The 21,532-nt window shown below is 41.4% G+C and overlaps 1 protein-coding gene across 1 annotated transcript in view; it reads left to right on the top strand.

Annotated features, from left to right (window-relative positions):
- Positions 1–243: 243 nt before the first annotated feature.
- Positions 244–21,532, top strand: part of adgrb2 (adhesion G protein-coupled receptor B2) — an 836,040-nt gene continuing 814,751 nt past the window's right edge. The window contains exon 1 of the mRNA XM_060904734.1: positions 244–1,027. Within this exon, the coding sequence (XP_060760717.1) occupies positions 244–1,027 (784 nt within the window). The remainder of the gene's footprint in view (positions 1,028–21,532) is intronic.

Here is a 21,532-nt window from a genome sequence, read left to right as displayed (position 1 = left end):
GTGTATATATTTGTATACAGTAAATGTTTTTAAGCCTGTTGTATTTTAAAATGTTCCTTTTATGCTGGATGGGATTGTAATTTAAAGCAATAAACATATAATACATTTAATCTGCATTGCTAGTCCTCATTTTCTATCCCTCATTTTTATGTGTTTACAAACCTCAGAAGTGCAAGCGCATGCAGTTTTTTTTTTTTAATGGACTTTTGTTTTTCTTGTCCTCCACAGGACAAATGACATAGGATGAACACTGCTGCCCAGCTGTGTCTGTGTTTGCTGTCGTCCCTTCTCACCCTGGCCTGGGTGACAGTGCCGCTGTGCCAGGCTTCCCCCTGTTCCTCCCTTGTGACAGGGGTCCTGTACGGCTCCTTCTCCCTCAGGGACCTTTTCCCTGGCCCGCACGGCCTGAGAACTGGCTGCTCGTGGACCGTGGAGAACCCAGATCCGACCAAGTACACCCTCTACTTCCGCTTCAACCGTCATGCCGGGTTTTGCCTAGCTTTCTCACCACTAGTATTGCCCCTGGACCACTACCTCGCCAACCACACATGTGGACAGGTGCTGCCCGACCCAGAATTTATAGAGCCGTGCCAGGTGTCTGGTCCTCATGCTTTCCTGCAATTTGATAAGAACTTTGTGCAGTTGTGTCTAGCTGCAGAGACCAAACAAGATTCTGATGAAGTGAAGGTACCTCTGTCTGCTGAAACGCTGGACTTCAGGCTTGTGGAAGTTCTTCTGATCAACAATGAGAATTCCAGCCAGTTTACATGTGGAGTGCTGTGCCGCTGGTTTGAGGAGTGCCTCCGTACCGGCTCTGGTAGAGAAAGTGAAGGCTGTGGAATCACCCAAACTGGGTGTGTGTGCCCTAATGTTGGGCCTCCAGTGCCAATACTGCCTGCTACCCCCCATAACCACTCTCTGGATCCCAGTGCCAGTGTGCTGCTGCCGCCCACTGATGACTGCTGCGTCACCCAACTGCATGGCAAAAACGGCATCTCCAATATTGCACCCAGAGATGTTCATCAAGGTAAGACAGCTTCTTTAAATCCAACCTACTTGGAGTCACCTCATGCGTAAAGTGCGTATCAGTGGGATATAGGAGTCTCTTTAATTTGGAGTCAACTCTGTAGTCTTGTTGTGCAATTTAAACTTTGTTGTTGTTTTGGTTGCCGCCTCTGATGGGGTGATTCCATGATTGGGATGCCTTTCTAATTCACCATTCAAAAATGTATTAAGTCATCTCAGACAACGCATTTTTTTTTTTACAAGGTTTTCTTTGCTGACTGCTTTTTGCTCTTTAAATAGCTAACAGGATTGCACGTAACAGGATTTAGCGTAGAATTAGTAAATGCACAAAATGTGGTTAATGAGCATCCATGATAATGTCGTTAATAATGGACATGAATAATATTCTGATCATTTAGTTAAAATTGATTTTCAATCAATTTGTGGAACAAGTTTCCTCATCAGTCAAGATCACATTGAAAACAGAGGGAAAAAAACAAAAAACAAGAAAACTTACTTTTCTTCTTGCCATGTTTTTCAAGAAATTCAGATTTGTGATCTAGAATATTCCAGATACTTCATAGGGGTGAATGGATTCCAGTAACAGGGTGAGCGAAAGTTATGGGGCTAAAATGTACATTTAAGGAACATTTAGATATAGTGGGATGAGGCAGGTACAAATGTTGTTTATTTTTAAAATGTATGCTTACTTTACGAACACACATTTGTAAATGTAATATCAGTAATACACAATAGGTTCCCAAATTACACTACCGTTCAAAAGTTTGGGGTCACCCAGACAATTTTGTGTTTTCCATGAAAAGTCAACACTTTTATTTCCCACCATAAGTTGTAAAATGAATAGAAAATATAGTCAAGACATTTTTCTGGCCATTTTGAGCATTTGATCAACCCCACAAATGTGATGCTCCAGAAACTCAATCTGCTCAAAGGAAGGTCAGTTTTATAGCTTCTCTAAAGAGCTCAACTGTTTTCAGCTGTGCTAACCAGGGCTTTGAACCGGTTCAAGGAACGAAAATGAAAACCGGGAACTTTTTCTATTTCACATGGAACAGAAACGAAACCAGAAACTTTATTATTTTTTATGTTCCGGAACAGAAACGCTTATTAAAAATAATGGTAACCGGTTAATCCCGGTTTTTATTTTGTTCCTCAAAGTTTCCGTAGCCTACAAATAAAAAAGTCATTCTTCTCCTGCGCAAGTTTCTATGACCCGCTGGGGTTCACTTCCTGTGTGACGTTCGCTGACTGAATGGAGAGAGCGGGAGGGTGGACTACTATCACGCCTCCACATCTTAAATAAGAGGTAAATAATGCAGTCTATCGTTATTCAAAAACGTCAGTTTCAAACACGATATCAATATATTTGTCCACGTCAATGAGAGGCTCGCGAACATTAAATGACGTTAACCTCTGTTAGCCTATCAATGCATAGGGCCTGACTAGCCTTTGGTAACACACTAAACGAATTATCTTTCATTTTTGGCACTTTTTCTGTTTGTGTAGATGGGAAGACATACTGAGAATCCAAATCGCCAACATTTGAAATAATAATTGTTTTGAATTATTTCTTGTCTTATTTAATGAAGGTTGTAATAGAATTAGCCTACATTTGGCTTAAGCTGGATGAGACGGAGACATCATTTTATAGCCATTTGCTAAACAGCTGACAGGGAACGTAATTAACCATTCCGGGAACGAAATTTTTTTGTTCTAACCGGTTCGGGAACGTCTATTTAATGGTGGAACCCAAAACCGGAAACGTTAAAATTCCGTTCCTGTTCGGAACGAACCAATAGGAAAAAAAATTCTGGTTCAAAGCCCTGGTGCTAACATGATTGTACAAGGGTTTTCTAATCATCCATTAGCCTTCTGAGGCAATGAGCAAACACATTGTACCATTAGAACACTGGAGTGAGAGTTGCTGGAAATGGGCCTCTATACACCTATGGAGATATTGCACCAAAAACCAGACATTTGCAGCTAGAATAGTCATTTACCACATTAGCAATGTATAGAGTGTATTTCTGATTAGTTTAAAGTGATCTTCATTGAAAAGAACAGTGCTTTTCTTTCAAAAATAAGGACATTTCAAAGTGACCCCAAACTTTTGAACGGTAGTGTATAGAATCACACTTATGTCAATGGTACCTATCCTCCTCGTGCCTTGTGGCACACAGGGCCTCCACAAAGCTCCTCCACCTCTTCTTGTCAGCTGCCACAACCCACGCCTCTTCCCATGTACTCCAGCCCATCTCTCCCCTTTCCTGTCCTACGGTCCGTCTCCGTGTTGTTTTTGGTCCTCCTTTTTAAGGAAAAGAGGTGTCCAGGTCATTGCCACATTACAATCATTGTCATGATCTTGTCTGAGAATATGGCCAATCATCTTCCATCTGCGAAGTTTCACCTTTTCGCTCAATGGTTTCATGTTTGCTCTCTCTAATAACTCCTCTGTACATATGTGATCTTGCCAATGCATGCAGAGGATCCTTCTCAAGCATTTGTTGTTAAAACGTTAAGTACCCTCCTGTCTCCTTTATTCATCTTCCATGTTTCGCATCCATACAGCAACACAAGTTATGGGGCTAAAATGTACATTTTTCATCACCTATAATGGGTGATTCGGTCATGACATTTATTTCTACATTTATGCAAAAATCGTATGATTTTGAAGTATTTTAGATATGTTTTAAGGAACAGTGTAGACATAGTGGGATGAGACCGGTACAAATGTTGTTTATTTTTATAATGTATGTATGCTTACTCTGCATTTACAAATGTGTGTTTGTAATATCAGTAATACACAAAAGGTTCCCAAATTATGGAAACACACTCATGTCAATACCTCAAATAATCCAAGGAAGAAAGATAGAGAGGTCAAGACGTTCACACATTTTGCTGAGACCCCCTTTGGTTTTGTTCGAGCTCCTCTTTCTGGCCCTGTTGATAATGCGTCCCTTTCATCCATTTAAGCAAAGAGGGAGAATGGAGCTTCTGATTGCTCAAGCCAGCATTTCATTTCTTTGAAGTGCGACTGCACCTTTTTCTCTGCATCTCTGCAACAAAGAAGGTTGTGCTTTGCTCTAGGCAGTGTGCCAGATCTGGGCTTTACGCAGTGGGAGTGCTCGTGGCGTGGGCCATGTCTGACATTTGAGAGAAGGCCTGCGGAGACTTCGGGCTGCGTTGACTGATGTTTCCTAATGAGAATCAGATATTCACATCTTGGCCTTAATCGGGTCAGTGCCCCCCAGGCCTATTTACTGTGTCTTATCTGCCCCTGTTGCCATGCTGACAGGCAGGTTATCGGACGATGCAAGCAATCGGCAGCGTGAATACGGACGATTATCAAATGTTTACACAATAATACACACACAAATACACACTGCTTGGCTCCAATCACTCATACAAGTGTTGATGTCAAGGACCTGTGGCCAAAGACAACAAAGTAATGGTGGAAACTTTTCATGAGTTTAGCGTCTGGAGTCTTCTGATTATTTGGAGAATGTTGGCGGTATCTGGCTGCATTTAGAATCTCTCTCTCTCTGTCTCTCTCTCGTATCGCCAGACAAGCTGTTCTGTAATTTCCGATTATTATAGAACAACCTTTGGTCACAAAAATGATTTCTGACTCTTTGTTTCAGACACTATTTACCAACCCTGCTCCCACACGTAAAGCCTAAAGAAATCCCTCATCACAAGCAAATGTTTTAAATTGTAATTTGAATAACTAATTAACGTGTTTGAATATTTCAAGCTCGCGGCATGTTTGAGAAATCATCAGACACATTCCAACTCGCAAACTCCAGATAATGACAAACCGCTGAACCATGGAATAACGTTCCCAAATCCCAGAAGAGGTGGCAGGCTTTGAGAAGACGAGCTGCGTTGACAGACAAGAATAAAATACACAAACCACACAGTTGTGTTTCAAACTGAGTATAAGGGAAAAGGAAAGAAAAAAAAACCAAAACAAAACACCATCTTTACAAACGAGCGCGGATTCCCATGATGCCGCTGTTTACTTCTCATTGTTCAAAAATATACAGTACAGTGTATGACATCCTATAACAGTTTCCTGATTGACTTTGATAAGTCAATTCTAGTAAACAACAGCATCTGTGCAAAAGAAGCAAACACTCTGGATAGTTGGTGAGTCAGTGGCGAAAGTAATCAGTGATTCATTCATTGATTTGAAAGAAAAGAACAGAAATGAATTGACATAACATGGACTTTCATGCAATTCATGCTGTACTGTGCACACTTAGACAATTTATCATCGGTGTTTCGTAGTTTTGTGGACGTAGCACTGTGCACACTCAATGAGCGATCATAGACCAGGCTCATGCACGACAAATCGAGAGCTACTGTCAAGAGCTACTGGCCATGGTAGTTGTTTCTACACTAATTTGGAAGGAAACAAGTAATAAAGAGACGGAAGAGAAATTCGGGGACACCTGCAGCAAGGATTGTTTGTTCTGCAAAGAGAACAGGAAGCACAACACCTTCTCAAACAGCACATCATGGTTGTTTTTATCTTTGCTGGGTACGACATGCCAGATATTATAATTTCTTATTAATATAAGAATAGTATTGCGCTTATACTTTTCCTCCAAAACAAATTGGCTGTTCCAAATGTTCTTGCTAATAGAGAACATCAAACATTCTTTGAAAAATGCTGAAAAACAGCTCACAGACGGAGAAAAATGCGTTGCTGAACCATTTGTATGCTACACTAATGTACTGTGTACATTAAACAGATCCTTTCTATTTGGCAAAACACTAGCTTCTATTTTAAAACCTGGTCATCTGATTTAACAAAGTTGCTGCTTTTCACCTCAAATTCTCCTTTTTTTTTCAAATTAATAGCATTTTAAAGACGGGTTTGAATTGTTTTTTTCTATTAGACATAACATTCAGATAAATGTGACACCTCACCAAATCCAGGGACACATGTCGGCCGAAACGAATCCGAGATAATCGCAAAAGAATCTTTTTTTTTTTTTCGAAATTTGTGATTTTTGTTTTTTTTCCATCATGTGCAAGTTGAGATCTTGAAGAATGGAATCAGTATTTCAGATAATAGATTGTTTTGTTGGAAAAGCATACATTTTTTGTTGCAAATCGTCTCGTTTTTGTCAGGACTGTAGCCTGCTGGGGGGTGTGGGTAAATTACCATATGGGCCATTCACATGATGATTTAAGTCTTTTTTTTTTTTTCGCGAATCAGCTGTATGATCCGAGTTGAGCGCGTGGCTACTTAACCTGCATAGAGGCGTGTGATTTCACTATGGAATGAGCAAGTTAAACAGCGCGCAGAGGAGCTGAAACACCGCGAAGCAAACAGACACACGGTTTTTACATCGGAGATAACCATTTCTAGCAAAAAAAACGCAACCAAAAGGAAGCTAGGATCACATTCCATCGGAGGCATTGGTGTGTGCAAGGCGCCGTTTCTCTTTCTGATGGAGTAAGTTTATTAATCTAATGCTGTGTGGTTATTTTTGCATGTAACGGAGAGTGTTGTGGTTTGGTTAAGCCTAGGTCACAACCGGACGTATGATTTTTTGGCCGTGTGATTTTTGGCGTTTCCCAAATCGCTGCGTTTTTTTTTTTTTTTTTTTTGTTCTTGGAGAAAGACGCACGTTGGCTGTAAGTTTGTCTTTCAACCTGAAAAAAAACGTAAGCGCCCGTAGAGTTTGTTTGACATGACAAAGAACCTCTGCGGCCAGTCTGCGGCTCGAAAATCAGCACGTCACACGCGCGCTCTCGTGCGTTTCACGCGCCCTCCATGTGTTTCTTGCGTTTTTTGCATGTAGACCGGCCATAGGAGCGCGTACTGTACGGCCGGTTGTGACCGAGGCTTTACATGAAACAAGTGTTGTGTTAGTTGTGTCATCATCGTGCTATCTTTCTTTCTTACGGTGTGAGTAATTTTTCAACCACAAAACGTTAAAGTATACTTTAGGACTTATTTTTGTACTTCATAATTGTGTTGGGCATACTTTGCATGGAAGGAAAATTGACGTGGTGATCTTTGTTTACATGAAAGTAGTATCGTGCTAGCTCGTAGGGGGTAGGGCTTCCTTAATGTCATGCAAATGAGCACCATTATGTGCCCGCCCTGCACCCAGAGTAGCTGAGATGGAAAACTTTGAGGGTGATTTTCTCCCTTTCCTGTTTTAAGAGGTATACACTTTCAAAAGGCCACACATTCTTCAAATATTGTCAGATCTCCACATGGAAGGCATCATTGGAAAGCTTAGAAACTGTACTTTCTGAATCTGTCAATAACTCAAAATGCCCCCGGGCAGACATGTGTCCCTGGATTCTGGATTTGGGCACAAATTTGTTGATAAAAGTCCAGGGTCACAGTCAAGTGTAGGATATGTGGAAATGCTATGGGCGTTATTACGTATAGTGGGACGGGCTTCCAAGATTCACGGCAATCCAGTTGGCTTAAACCATTTCACCACTGAAGACCGCTATTCCGCTCTCATTGTAGTAGGGAAACCCCTTCTGGAAAAAGTTATGCAGTGGTGAAAGGTTGAATAATGGCTTTAAAATCACCTCTTTCAATAAAATAGGCTTGTTTCAAACTACAGTCAAGCCAGCCTCTATAGAGGACGTGCAGTCACGTGACCCGTCCGTGTTTACTCCGCCATATTGGACGGCTTCAGGATTGTTTACCTTGCGCGAGCGTAATGGATCCAGGGAGTCAAAGTCAAAGTCCTTCCCACGCCTTACAGTACCTGGTATTCCTAGGCAGTCTCCCACTCAAGTACTAACCAGGCCCAACCTGTATGTGGCGCATCGGGCGGCGCCGATCTCCGTTTCCATAGCCCTCGGCCTCTCGCCTATTACATAGCTAGGGTTACAGTGGGGGGCTAGTCCTCTGGTAACCACGAGAGTTTAGTGGTAGCGTGTCCGCTTCTCGATCGGGAGATCGTGAGTTCTATTCACGGTCAGGTCATACCAAAGACCATCATAAAAATGGTACCTACTGCCATCTGGCAAGGCACGCTGCAGTACAGATGTGCATGGGGAGTTAAACTCTCGTGGATCCAGGGAGTAATCCCCAAGAAAATTCTGAAAATGCCCCATCTACATCGCGCGATAACTGGTCTAAGTTTGTTCAGCATCTTGAAGGTGACGTGAGGCAGCGTTATGTGGAAAAGTGTTCCAGGTTGGGGATTGCAGATCCGTACAACTTGCCGCAATCCTTGTTCAGGGAAATTCGGAGCTGCGGTGCCGGCGATTTGCCCGATCTGGCCTACCATGACATTTGCAATTTTCTTGTTAATCGTGAATCGTGTTACACTGGCAAAGCCCTCAAAGCTTACAAGAGCCTGGAAGCTTATAAATATTTTGTTGCGGGATGGGTATCCCAACTATACCTCTGGAAGGTTCCGAAGAAGAATGTCTACTTGATAACCTCACGAGTAAGTGGCATTAAGACGTTTATCATAAAGAGACTATGCAGGACGTTTTATCGTAAGAATGTTCGAAATCTAAACTCAGTTCCAGATAATGACAGGGTTGTAAATATGTATGTTTTTGTCTGAAAAAAAAAATCACAAATCACCGCTATCTTTATCTGTGCAGAATTATTATTCAATATCAGATATAAATCTATAGGGGTCACAGATATGTCCAGCTTCTATATTCAAACAAATTTAAAAAATATTTTCTTGCACCTCTATGTGCCTAAAATAACATACGTATTCTTTTTGAGTACTTTACACAATCTGATAGGAAGAACTTTATAAACAAGTTATGCATTTGTATACATATTTTATTGAGAACATTAATATTACATGTCCATGTGAAAACCAGTTATATTTTTTTGATCACAACTTGGTGATAGGTGGTGCAGAATACTACAATTATACAGTAAGTTCTAACTAATATTTTGAAAAGACCCCAATGGTCCAATAAAGTGTGCAGTGACTAAAAACAGCGTCTCTTCTCGTCTGCGGGGAATCTATAAAATGACAGGCCCTCCTTTTGGCCCGGTCTATTGGTACAACCAAATGCTGAACAAGATATAACCATTCTCGAAAGATCTACTCCCACACACTTGATAATTAGAACGGGTTCGTCTAAGTTCTATGCGCGACCATGCCGTCCAAGATGGCGGATAAACAAATATCACGTGACCTCGTGACGTCACGTGCACGTTGTCTATACAGATAAACACTGTCAAGCTAGAGCTCATGTTGGTTTATGCTATGTGTAGCCTATAGGGGACTTCATATGTCATCATAACTGCAGATTTGTTTATGCGGCCATGTTGCTGGGCAAGCTTTGTGTTTGCCAGCAACCGGCACAAGGGTACGCGAGTGATTGTAAGCCCAATTCAGTACATCTACAGATAAACTTGTACAACCCCGATTCCAAAAAAGTTGGGACAAAGTACAAATTGTAAATAAAAACGGAATGCAATGATGTGGAAGTTTCAAAATTCCAAATTTTATTCAGAATAGAACATAGATGACATATCAAATGTTTAAACTGAGAAAATGTATCATTTAAAGAGAAAAATTAGGTGATTTTAAATTTCATGACAACAACACATCTCAAAAAAGTTGGGACAAGGCCATGTTTACCACTGTGAGACATCCCCTTTTCTCTTTACAACAGTCTGTAAACGTCTGGGGACTGAGGAGACAAGTTGCTCAAGTTTAGGGATAGGAATGTTAACCCATTCTTGTCTAATGTAGGATTCTAGTTGCTCAACTGTCTTAGGTCTTTTTTGTCATACCTTCTGTTTTATGATGCGCCAAATGTTTTCTATGGGTGAAAGATCTGGACTGCAGGCTGGCCAGTTCAGTACCCGGACCCTTCTTCTACGTAGCCATGATGCTGTAATTGATGCAGTATGTGGTTTGGCATTGTCATGTTGGAAAATGTAAGGTCTTCCTTGAAAGAGACATCATCTGGATGGGAGCATATGTTGCTCTAGAACCTGGATATACCTTTCAGCATTGATGGTGTCTTTCCAGATGTGTAAGCTGCCCATGCCACACGCACTAATGCAACCCCATACCATCAGAGATGCAGGCTTCTGAACTGAGCGCTGATGATAACTTGGGTCATCCTTCTCCTCTTTAGTCCGAATGATACGGCGTCCCTGATTTCCATGAAGAACTTCAAATTTTGATTCGTCTGACCACAGAACAGTTTTCCACTTTGCCACAGTCCATTTTAAATGAGCCTTGACCCAGAGAAGACGTCTGCGCTTCTGGATCATGTTTAGATACGGCTTCTTCTTTGAACTATAGCGTTTTAACTGGCAACGGTGGATGGCACAGTGAATTGTGTTCACAGATAATGTTCTCTGGAAATATTCCTGAGCCCATTTTGTGATTTCCAATACAGAAGCATGCCTGTATGTGATGCAGTGCCATCTAAGGGCCCGAAGATCACGGGCACCCAGTATGGTTTTCCGGCCTTGACCCTTACGCACAGAGATTCTTCCAGATTCTCTGAATCTTTTGATGATATTATGCACTGTAGATGATGATATATTCAAACTCTTTGCAATTTTACACTGTTGAACTCCTTTCTGATATTGCTCCACTATTTGTCAGCACAGAATTAGGGGGATTGGTGATCTTTACTTCTGAGAGCCGCTGCCACTCCAAGATGCTCTTTTTATACCCAGTCATGTTAATGACCTATTGCCAATTGACCTAATGAGTTGCAATTTGGTCCTCCAGCTGTTCCTTTTTTGTACCTTTAACTTTTCCAGCCTCTTATTGCCCCTGTCCCAACTTTTTTGAGATGTGTTGCTGTCATGAAATTTCAAATGAGCCAATATTTGGCATGAAATTTCAAAATGTCTCACTTTCGACATTTGATATGTTGTCTATGTTCTATTGTGAATACAATATCAGTTTTTGAGATTTGTAAATTATTGCATTCTGTTTTTATTTACAATTTGTACTTTGTCCCAACTTTTTTGGAATCGGGGTTGTAGAAGTTACATCTGAAAGAACAATGCCAGAGACCTGTAGTGCTTTTGGATGTAATAACAGATGTGGAGTTAAGCCGGGTTTAACTTTTCACCGCTTCCCGGTGAACCCAGAAAGATAAGAACATTTTATATCCGGTTAGTGTGAAAGCTCTGTGCACCTGTTATTTCTCCAAACACTTTTTCTAGCTGAAGGCTATTCCGTTATAAAAATTGCATAGATCTAGATCTCGCCTTGGCGTACTCAAGTTGACATTCAACAAGTCTGTAAGTTAGCATAACATGGACAGAACTTTGGTTTAGACAGTAAAGCGTTTAACAGGTTGCATGGTCTGGCAGTACTCAGTACAGTCTACTGGTATATACACAAGTGAGTCATATTTAGCAGCTCGATTGCACTACAAAAAAACAAAAAAACATGGCAAATGTCTGAACGTTAAAATGTAGATCTGGATGTGGGCTTTGGACATGATATATTTTATTAAACCTAATGCTTGCCGAGACCAGCAGCATGTTTGTTATATACTGATAATGTAGATTCGGCAAAACAACATAAAATATGCTAGATCTAGGCCCTGGCTTGTTTATTACTTTTAGAAGTCCACGTTTGAGCTTACCTTTATCCTAATAAGGTATTTTTCTCATCTCATCTCATTATCTATAGCCGCTTTATCCTGTTCTACAGGGTCGCAGGCGAGCTGGAGCCTATCCCAGCTGACTACGGGCGAAAGGCGGGGTACACCCTGGACAAGTCGCCAGGTCATCACAGGGCTGACACATAGACACAGACAACCATTCACACTCACATTCACACCTACGGTCAATTTAGAGTCACCAGTTAACCTAACCTGCATGTCTTTGGACTGTGGGGGAAACCGGAGCACCCGGAGGAAACCCACGCGGACACGGGGAGAACATGCAAACTCCACACAGAAAGGCCCTCGCCGGCCACGGGGCTCGAATCCGGACCTTCTTGCTGTGATGCGACAGCGCTAACCACTACACCACCGTGCCACCTGTACTTAGAAGTCTCAAATACTAAATAGTTCAGGATGTTGTAGTGTCCCAAATCCGGTAGCTGGTTTGCCGAACGCTTTTTTCACGTGGAATAAATACATTTGTGGGTAAATTATATAAATCAGTGATGTCTGCATGTTTCAGCTTTTGGATGTAACACAATCTGCTGATATAATCAAAATTTTAATTGTTTCAGAGAGATTGTACAGACTGCAGTCGTCTCAATTTTCATTATTAACTGTCGTGGCTGTGTTTCTTTTTGCCTGGCAATATGGCAGACACTGCATGATCAACAAAAATCTGTGATGTCCGTAAAAGGCCCCTATAGGCCTCGATTTAGTGCTTTTTGTCGTTTCCATTTTTGACCACTATCAATTGTAACTCCGTGGACCTAAATGGGGCAGCATGATACCGCAAGGTTGCACGAAATCTAAAAACGAAAGCAACAAGTAGCATGGACTGGTGAGGCATTCTGGTAACAGCATGCAGGAACTGATTTCAAAATAAAAGTTACCTTCTGGTGAATGTGATTTCACATTCATTCAGTATGTCAGGAATGAATGAATGAAATAATACAGAAATAACTACATAAAAGAAAATGAATAAATATTCAATAAAATAATGCTAATTAATTAAATAATACATTATCTCTATCATGAGAAAACAAGCTTTGTTATTTGAGATCAGGAGATAAATTAATGAGAAAACAAACCTTGTTATTGTAAGATAATAAGATAAATTAACCCATGATCTTGGGAAAACAAGTTCTGTTATCTTGAGATAACAAAATAATTAACTTTTGATATCAAGATAACGACGTTGCAAAATTATTGTGAAGACGGATGTTCTCAGTTTCTGTAGACTTGATATATCGACATCAGACAGAGTTTGCATGTTCTCCCCGTGTCCGCGTGGGTTTCCTCCGGGTGCTCCAGTTTCCCCACAGTCCAAAGACATGCAGGTTAGGTTAACTGGTGACTCTAAATTGACCGTAGGTGTGAATGTGAGTGTGAGTGGTTGTGTGTGTCTATGTGTCAGCCCTGTGATGACCTGGCGACTTGTCCAGGGTGTACCCCGCCTTTCGCCCGTAGTCAGCTGGGATAGGCTCCAGCTCGTCTGCGACCCTGTAGAACAGGATAAAGCGGCTAGAGATAATGGATGGATGGATGTAAAATTGTTTTGCAGAGTCTTTGCTTTAATGCACCAAACCTTTTTTTTTTTAATATACAGGTAGTCGTCGACTTACAACTGCGTTTGGTTACGACTGACCGGTCGTAAACCGATCTGGTCGTAAGTCGGCCTATGTTAAATGAACGTAAGTATATTGTGATGTGTAATGATATTGTAATCATCTTAAAGTCTTATTTTATCAACATTTTCTTATTTCATTGCCTTGGCTCATTATTTGGTTTAAGTCAAACACTGCATACTACACTGCGTACAGTACAATTCGTTTAATATGTGCAAAACAAAAAATACAAAATACAGGTGTGAAAAATAGAAAACATTTTAGTTTGAAACATACCAAAATACAAATGTAAAACATAGCAAAATACAAAATTTAGTGACCGCTGGCATCACTGGTGCTTGGCTGTGGGTCGTCTACGTCATCATCAGCTGTTGCAGCGCTCGGGCTGGCGGGAGGATTTGCTCGTTTCATAAACCAGGAGCTGGGGCGGAAACTGTTGTATGCGGCGAGAGGCGCTGCCGGGAGCTGGGGCGGAAACTGTCGTACGCTCAGCTGGGAAACACTTGCCAGTCATAACTAGACGGTCGTAAAGTCGATCGGTCGTAAGTCGCATAGGTCGTAAGTCGACGACTACCTGTAATTCCAAAATGCAAATTTCATATTAGTTGAAAAATCAGGTAAAAAAAAAATCTTGCTGTAAAACTACATGAAATTTGTTCAGCTTTCTGAATCACAGCCACAGTCTTTAAAAATCAATAATAGCGATGATGGATGGAGAGCCGCTCTCAGTTCTGACTCTTTAAAAGCACATACACAGGCTAACGAATGGCTCTCTGATCCAAATCCAACTATGGCCCACTCTCTCAGGCTAACATGAGGGTCAGTGCTGTGTCTGTGTGCCGACAGGATTGTGTTCAGATAATATCAGCTAGCTTGTCTCTTCACTCTATTTTCAGTGTGTGTGTGTCTGTTGTGTCATAAATGTCAGTTTCATGGCCATAAAGGATGAGCAGAGTACATAACCTCTCTGTGTCTACTGCACTGTTAGCTTCTCATCTTGGACTGGTATAGAAAAGCCAAGATTTTCAGCAAACACCAGTATGTAGAACTGTTAATGCGAGAGCCTGCTGGTGTAAATAAATGAGCTGGGGGGTAAAACAGTTAGCTGAAAATTGATCCCCCCCCCCCCCCCCCCAATCTTCAACTGTCCACTGTCGCCTCAGGTTCCAGTTCTTGGTGGATAGCAGTGGAACATGATCCAGCCTTCTTCTGTTGTAGTTCATCCACCACAAGGTTTGACATGTTGTGCATTGTGAGATGCTTTTCTGCTCAACATGAGGGAAAAGAGTGGTTATTAACCCCGCCGACAGTAGTCGGAGGGGTTATTATTTTCACCTGCGTCAGTCTGTGTGTGTGTGTATCTGTCTGTCTGTCTGTCTGTCTGTCTGTGTGTCTGCAAGATATCTCAAGAACCAATGGATCGATTTGGACCAAATTTTGTACATGTGTTGCCAATCACCCAGGAAGGAAACCATTAAATTTTGGAGGTCAAAGGTCAAAGGTCAAGGTCATGGCAGAACTTCGAAATTTTCGCCCAATGTATTTTAATAGGGAAAAGGCGGGGTTTGCACTCGTTAGAGTGTCCCTGTCTAGTTTGATTTACCATAGCCCTCTTGTCAGCTCAAACCAGGTTCTGATCTCTCTCATGAAAAAGGCGTTTCCACCTGCACAGCTACAACCTACTGGATTTGTTTGTTTGTTTGTTTGTTTGTTTGTTTTTCCCCCACACCATTCTCTGTCAACTCTGTTGACATTTGTACATAAAAATCCCAGGAACTGGTTGTCACCACAAAACCTTGTATACATACTGTTTGTACACACCCTGCAGTTTTGACTTCAGACAAGTAAATTGTGAAGGGAACTGTAGACCCATGGTTGCATAGCCATGGGAATGTATTCAGAACAGTGTGTGCTGAAACAAGGAGGGTGGGGTGACTTAACCGGGCAGAAATGGGCCTCTTAGGAATGGTGTTATGAATGCGCGTAAATATGCGGTAAAGTGCTTTCGAAAATCTGCTTTTTTGTACATCTGATTACACAATTGTTCAGTTGGTAAAAAGTGTCACCAAACTACACTGAGCTCACAGTAGGCCTATCTATGGCTAGCTAACCATGGAACATACCATTGCTCAGGATAATACCAATTATTCTCTCCACATTCACTGGATATGAGCAATCACATGCTCTGATTGATTGATTGATTGATTGATTGATTGATTGATTGATTGATTGATTGATTGATTGATTGGCTACTCTACTACTAGGATATCAGCTCCTATACCATGGGTAGAGAAAAACAAAATGGCGGAGCACGTTGCTGAACCAACCGAGGACGAAATAAAAACTCTACTCAAAAACAAAACCCCCCAAAAAATACAAAAAAAGCAACAAAATATGGAATAAAAGTATTTGATGGTAAGAAAGTATCTTTTTTATTTTTATTTTTCAAGAATTATTATTACCACATTTTTCACAAATTGCTTCTGTCATTTCACCGGTTTGTTTAAATTCTAAGCAGAAATGATTTTATAGTTAGTTTTTTGTTTCTTTTTTATCAGACATCTAGTTTTTGGGTTTGTTTACCTGACATGTTTCGATGTACGACTGTCGTCTTCCTCAGAGTGTCACCGGATGTTATTGGTGACGCATCTTTTATCAGCTGATGATTCCGAATAAAAGATGCGTCACCAATAACATCCGGTGACACTCTGAGGAAGACGACAGTCGTACGTCGAAACATGTCAGGTAAACAAACCCAAAAACTAGATGTCTGATAAAAAAGAAACAAAAAACTAACTATATTTAATATAAGACATAATGAACGTAATCGAAACAGAAATGATTTTGTCGGACATTTTGTACAAAATTTTTATTTATCGAATTTGCTAAAAATGACAGTAAAAATGCTCACTTTCTCAAAATCCAGTGAATGTGGATAGAATAAAACAGTTATTCCACTCAATCTTGTCACACATGGCTTATAGCTATCAGCTCATGTACAACTTGATTTCATGGAATGTTCTATAATCCTCATTAATGCACTGACAGGAATACGACCACAAATTAAATAACCAACACAGAATTCCCCTATATATCACAATTCAGAATGCCCTCGCTCACATAGACTGCAGCCAACCAGACTGAGGAAAAAAAAACAAAAAACGTACTGGCCTACTGTATCCTATTCTACGCAAGGCAAAGACATCTGGGTTTTGAATTGAAGAGGTCGATAATGTTATCGTAGCTGCTACACAAAAGTCACATCGAACTATTACAGTATTGTGAGTAAAGTTGCAGCAGTATGTAGGTTTAAGAGGGATCTATTAGCAGAATTGGAATATAGTATGCATAGTTATGCTTTTTATCAGTGTTTAGTATGAATACGGAGGTGATGACAGAAAACTGTGCATGATGATTGGTCGAGAGATTCGGACTATTTCTCGATAATCACTTCGAGTGACTCGGCAAAATGGCCACCAATTGCTTTGTCACCATAAGTGAGGAAGAATTACAGATTATGAAAGAAAATGCTGTTCCTAAAAGCACTAAAGATGATACAAAGTTTGGTCTAAAACTATTCAAAAGTAAGGTGGAATTGTGATTTATTTTATCGATTTCCAAACAAAGTATTTTATGTGAATCGGCATAGATAAGTGACACAAGTCTGCACGCATGCTGCAAGTCTATACACATGACAGTTGTACCTATTCTTTAAGTTTGTTTCTTAAGACACGTAATTTTTTAGTACGTTACCTCGTTTGTTGACAGTTTCGGCGAACACTTCCGCCTTCTTCAAAACAGTCACCAGATGTCGAGTGGTGACGTGCCTTATCAGCTGATGTTACTCTATGGAGGCGTGAACGTCCCGCCCAATTTGACAGGTAGTCCACGCCTCCTGCTGTCAGGTCGCTGCCCCAGGACTGCGCTCCAGGTGTGTGACAGCGCGTACGCTCCCTCATCCCGGTTCATCGTCCTCTGCGCCCGCTTTCGTATCTCCACTGCCTCCAAAATCCAACGCTGATATCTATTCTCTTCAGCGCGAATGACTCTGGCCTCTTCCCAATTAATAATATGATTTTGTCGTTTGCAGTGGTCTGAAATGGCTGATTTTAAGTTTTCTTGGTTTGCTTTTTCTTTTTCGGATCTTGTGAGTCTTTTTGTTGTTTCTTTTTCACATTCTAATTGGTGTTCTTTCCTGCGAGTGTGGAAGCATCTGCCCGTTTCACCAATGTAGACTTTATTGCATGAACGGCAAGGGATTTCATATATGACATTACATTTATTGTCCAGTTGTATTTTGTCTTTGGGGTGAACTAGCAGGACTCACGGAATACCACTGCAAAAACTCAAAACAACTGGCAAAAGAACTAAAGGAAATCAAGATAAAAAAGGATGAAATCTTTGTATCACATGACGTCATATCCCTCTTTACAAAAACACCGGTCACAAACACTCTCAACATAGTAGAAAACCGGTTAAAAGCAGACAGAACCCTGAAAAAATGTACAAAACTTACAGCACAGGACATAACAAAACTATTACATTTCATTTCCACGTCCACATATTTCCAATTCAAAGGTACAATCTACAGACAAAAAGAGGGATTGGCAATGGGGGACCCGCTATCTGCCACTCTATGCAACTTTTTTATGGAGGATCTGGAAACCCGAGCCATAGAAACAGCACCGGACGACTGCAAACCTATCTTCTGGAAAAGATACGTTGAAGACATTCTTGAAATAACCAAAACAGGTCACACACAACAATTCACGGATCATCTAAACTCCATAGACAAGACAGGCAACATCAAATTCACACACGAAGAAGAAACGGACAAGACAATAGCTTTTCTGGACCTAAAAATACACCACACAGAAGAAGGTAATATCAGAATTACAACATACAGAAAACCTACACACACCGACCAATATCTTCTCTGGACATCTGAACATCCCATCGCACACAAAATGTCAGTAATCAGAACACTATACGACCGAGCACAGAACATCACGGAGGAGAAAGATAGACAGGAGGAGGAACAACACAACCAACAGGCATTAAAAAACTGCCAATATCCACCGTGGGCAATTCGAAAAGGAAAATTACAGACACAAAAAAAGGAAAAAAACAAACAAACAAGAAAAAACACAGAAAAAACAAACCGGGGCTTTGTCACATTACCATACATAAAAGGAGTTACAGAACGCATCCAACGATCCATGAGGAAATACCACATCAACACCCCGGTCAAACCATACAAGAACCTCCGACAGCTGCTAGTTCACCCCAAAGACAAAATACAACTGGACAATAAATGCAATGTCATATATGAAATCCCTTGCCGTTCATGCAATAAAGTCTATATTGGTGAAACGGGCAGATGCTTCCACACTCGCAGGAAAGAACACCAATTAGAATGTGAAAAAGAAACAACAAAAAGACTCACAAGATCCGAAAAAGAAAAAGCAAGCCAAGAAAACTTAAAATCAGCCATTTCAGACCACTGCAAACGACAAAATCATATTATGAATTGGGAAGAGGCCAGAGTCATTCGCGCTGAAGAGAATAGATACCAGCGTTGGATTTTGGAGGCAGTGGAGATACGAAAGCGGGCGCAGAGGACGATGAACCGGGATGAGGGAGCGTACGCGCTGTCACACACCTGGAGCGCAGTCCTGGGGCAGCGACCTGACAGCAGGAGGCGTGGACTACCTGTCAAATTGGGCGGGACGTTCACACCTCCATAGAGTAACATCAGCTGATAAGGCACGTCACCACTCGACATCTGGTGACTGTTTTGAAGAAGGCGGAAGTGTTCGCCGAAACTGTCAACAAACGAGGTAACATACTAAAAAATTACGTGTCTTAAGAAACTAACTTAAAGAATAGTTATAATAATCAGACATAATGAATTTTCACTACATATGACAGTTGTACGCTGCTTTTGAAGATTGAGAAATTATTTTTTTGAATACAATTTTTTAAAAAATAATCACCTGTGCATTTGTATTAAAACAATTATCCACCTCAGGCTCAGTGAATATCAGTGACTTCATCTTGGTTATACCCGATATTCACCTCGCCTTCGGCTAATAATTGTTAATTATTCTATCCACGTTCCCTGGATATGAGCAACTGTGTGCTCTGATTAGCTATCCTACTACTACAACCCCAATTCCAAAAAAGTTGGGACAAAGTACAAATTGTAAATAAAAACGGAATGCAATGATGTGGAAGTTTCAAAATTCCATATTTTATTCAGAATAGAACATAGATGACATATCAAATGTTTAAACTGAGAAAATGTATCATTTAAAGAGAAAAATTAGGTGATTTTAAATTTCATGACAACAACACATCTCAAAGTTGGGACAAGGCCATGTTTACCACTGTGAGACATCCCCTTTTCTCTTTACAACAGTCTGTAAACGTCTGGGGACTGAGGAGACAAGTTGCTCAAGTTTAGGGATAGGAATGTTAACCCATTCTTGTCTAATGTAGAATTCTAGTTGCTCAACTGTCTTAGGTCTTTTTTGTCGTGTCTTCCGTTTTATGATGCGCCAAATGTTTTCTATGGGTGAAAGATCTGGACTGCAGGCTGGCCAGTTCAGTACCCGGACCCTTCTTCTATGCAGCCATGATGCTGTAATTGATGCAGTATGTGGTTTGGCATTGTCATGTTGGAAAATGCAAGGTCTTCCCTGAAAGAGACGTCGTCTGGATGGGAGCATATGTTGCTCTAGAACCTGGATATACCTTTCAGCATTGATGGTGCCTTTCCAGATGTGTAAGCTGCCCATGCCACACGCACTAATGCAACCCCATACCATTAGAGATGCAGGCTTCTGAACTGAGCGCCAATAACAACTTGGGTCGTCCTTCTCCTCTTTAGTCCAAATGACACGGTGTCCCTGATTTCCATAAAGAACTTCAAATTTTGATTCGTCTGACCACAGAACAGTTTTCCACTTTGCCACAGTCCATTTTAAATGAGCCTTGGCCCAGAGAAGACGTCTGCGCTTCTGGATCATGTTTAGATACGGCTTCTTGTTTGAACTATAGAGTTTTAGCTGGCAACGGCGGATGGCACGGTGAATTGTGTTCACAGATAATGTTCTCTGGAAATATTCCTGAGTCCATTTTGTGATTTCCAATACAGAAGCATGCCTGTATGTGATGCAGTGCCGTCTAAGGGCCCGAAGATCACGGGCGCCCAGTATGGTTTTCCGGCCTTGACCCTTACGCACAGAGATTCTTCCAGATTCTCTGAATCTTTTGATGAAATTATGCACTGTAGATGATGATATGTTCAAACTCTTTGCAATTTTACACTGTCGAACTCCTTTCTGATATTGCTCCACTATTTGTCGGCGCAGAATTAGGGGGATTGGTGATCCTCTTCCCATCTTTACTTCTGAGAGCTGCTGCCACTCCAAGGCCCTGTTTACATTATTTCGAATCAGCGGATCATCAGATTAACGTTTTTAAAACGATTTGCGTGCACACAGCAACGCCAATACACGATTCGCGTGCACACAGCAACGCCAATACACGGATACGCTAATCACATGACTAATTAGACGGCACGTCACATGATCCCAGTGCATATCGGGCATGCGCAAGTCACTCACCACTTGCAAGTGGAAGGATGGCAAGCGAACACCTTCTCCAGCAGATAAACACACCTGGCTGTGACGTTCATGTTCTCACTGAGTTTAAGCGCCTGAAGGAGGTTGAAATGTGTAAATAAACCTCAATGCGGCTCAGCGCTTCCTCCTGCGCTCCAAATCACTCCGCCCTAAACAGCGAGTGCCCTCTGGAGGGTGCGCACTCCGGCCCTGCGTAGCTCACAGAGCTCGCGAGTGAAGCGTACGAGCAATGATTTGGGACTGAGCCACTGTGTGTGAGATCCCAACGCCAGCGAATCAGGAAGGTGGATGTCACAGTGACGTTGTCCAATGACGACGTCAGCTAGAGCTCAGCACAGCGTATCCGCGTATTCTCAATGTTTACACAGCACCGGACCAGACACGAACTGGATTGAATACGTGGGCTCTGGCGGATTCCCGTTTCCCGGCGTTTCCCGGCGTTTTAATGTGAACGAACAGTGCATCCGCGAAGAAAACGAGACAGATACGGTCTAATGTAAACTTGGCCCAAGATGCTCTTTTTATACCCAGTCATGTTAATGACCTATTGCCAATTGACCTAACGAGTTGCAATTTGGTCCTCCAGCTGTTCCTTTTTTGTACCTTTAACTTTTCCAG

The sequence above is a fragment of the Neoarius graeffei genome, chromosome 22 (genome assembly GCF_027579695.1).
Source record: "Neoarius graeffei isolate fNeoGra1 chromosome 22, fNeoGra1.pri, whole genome shotgun sequence".
NCBI classification, from domain to species: Eukaryota; Metazoa; Chordata; class Actinopteri; order Siluriformes; family Ariidae; genus Neoarius; species Neoarius graeffei.
The sequence above is the reverse complement of the archived record's forward strand: the minus strand, read 5'-3'. Positions and strand labels throughout refer to the sequence as shown.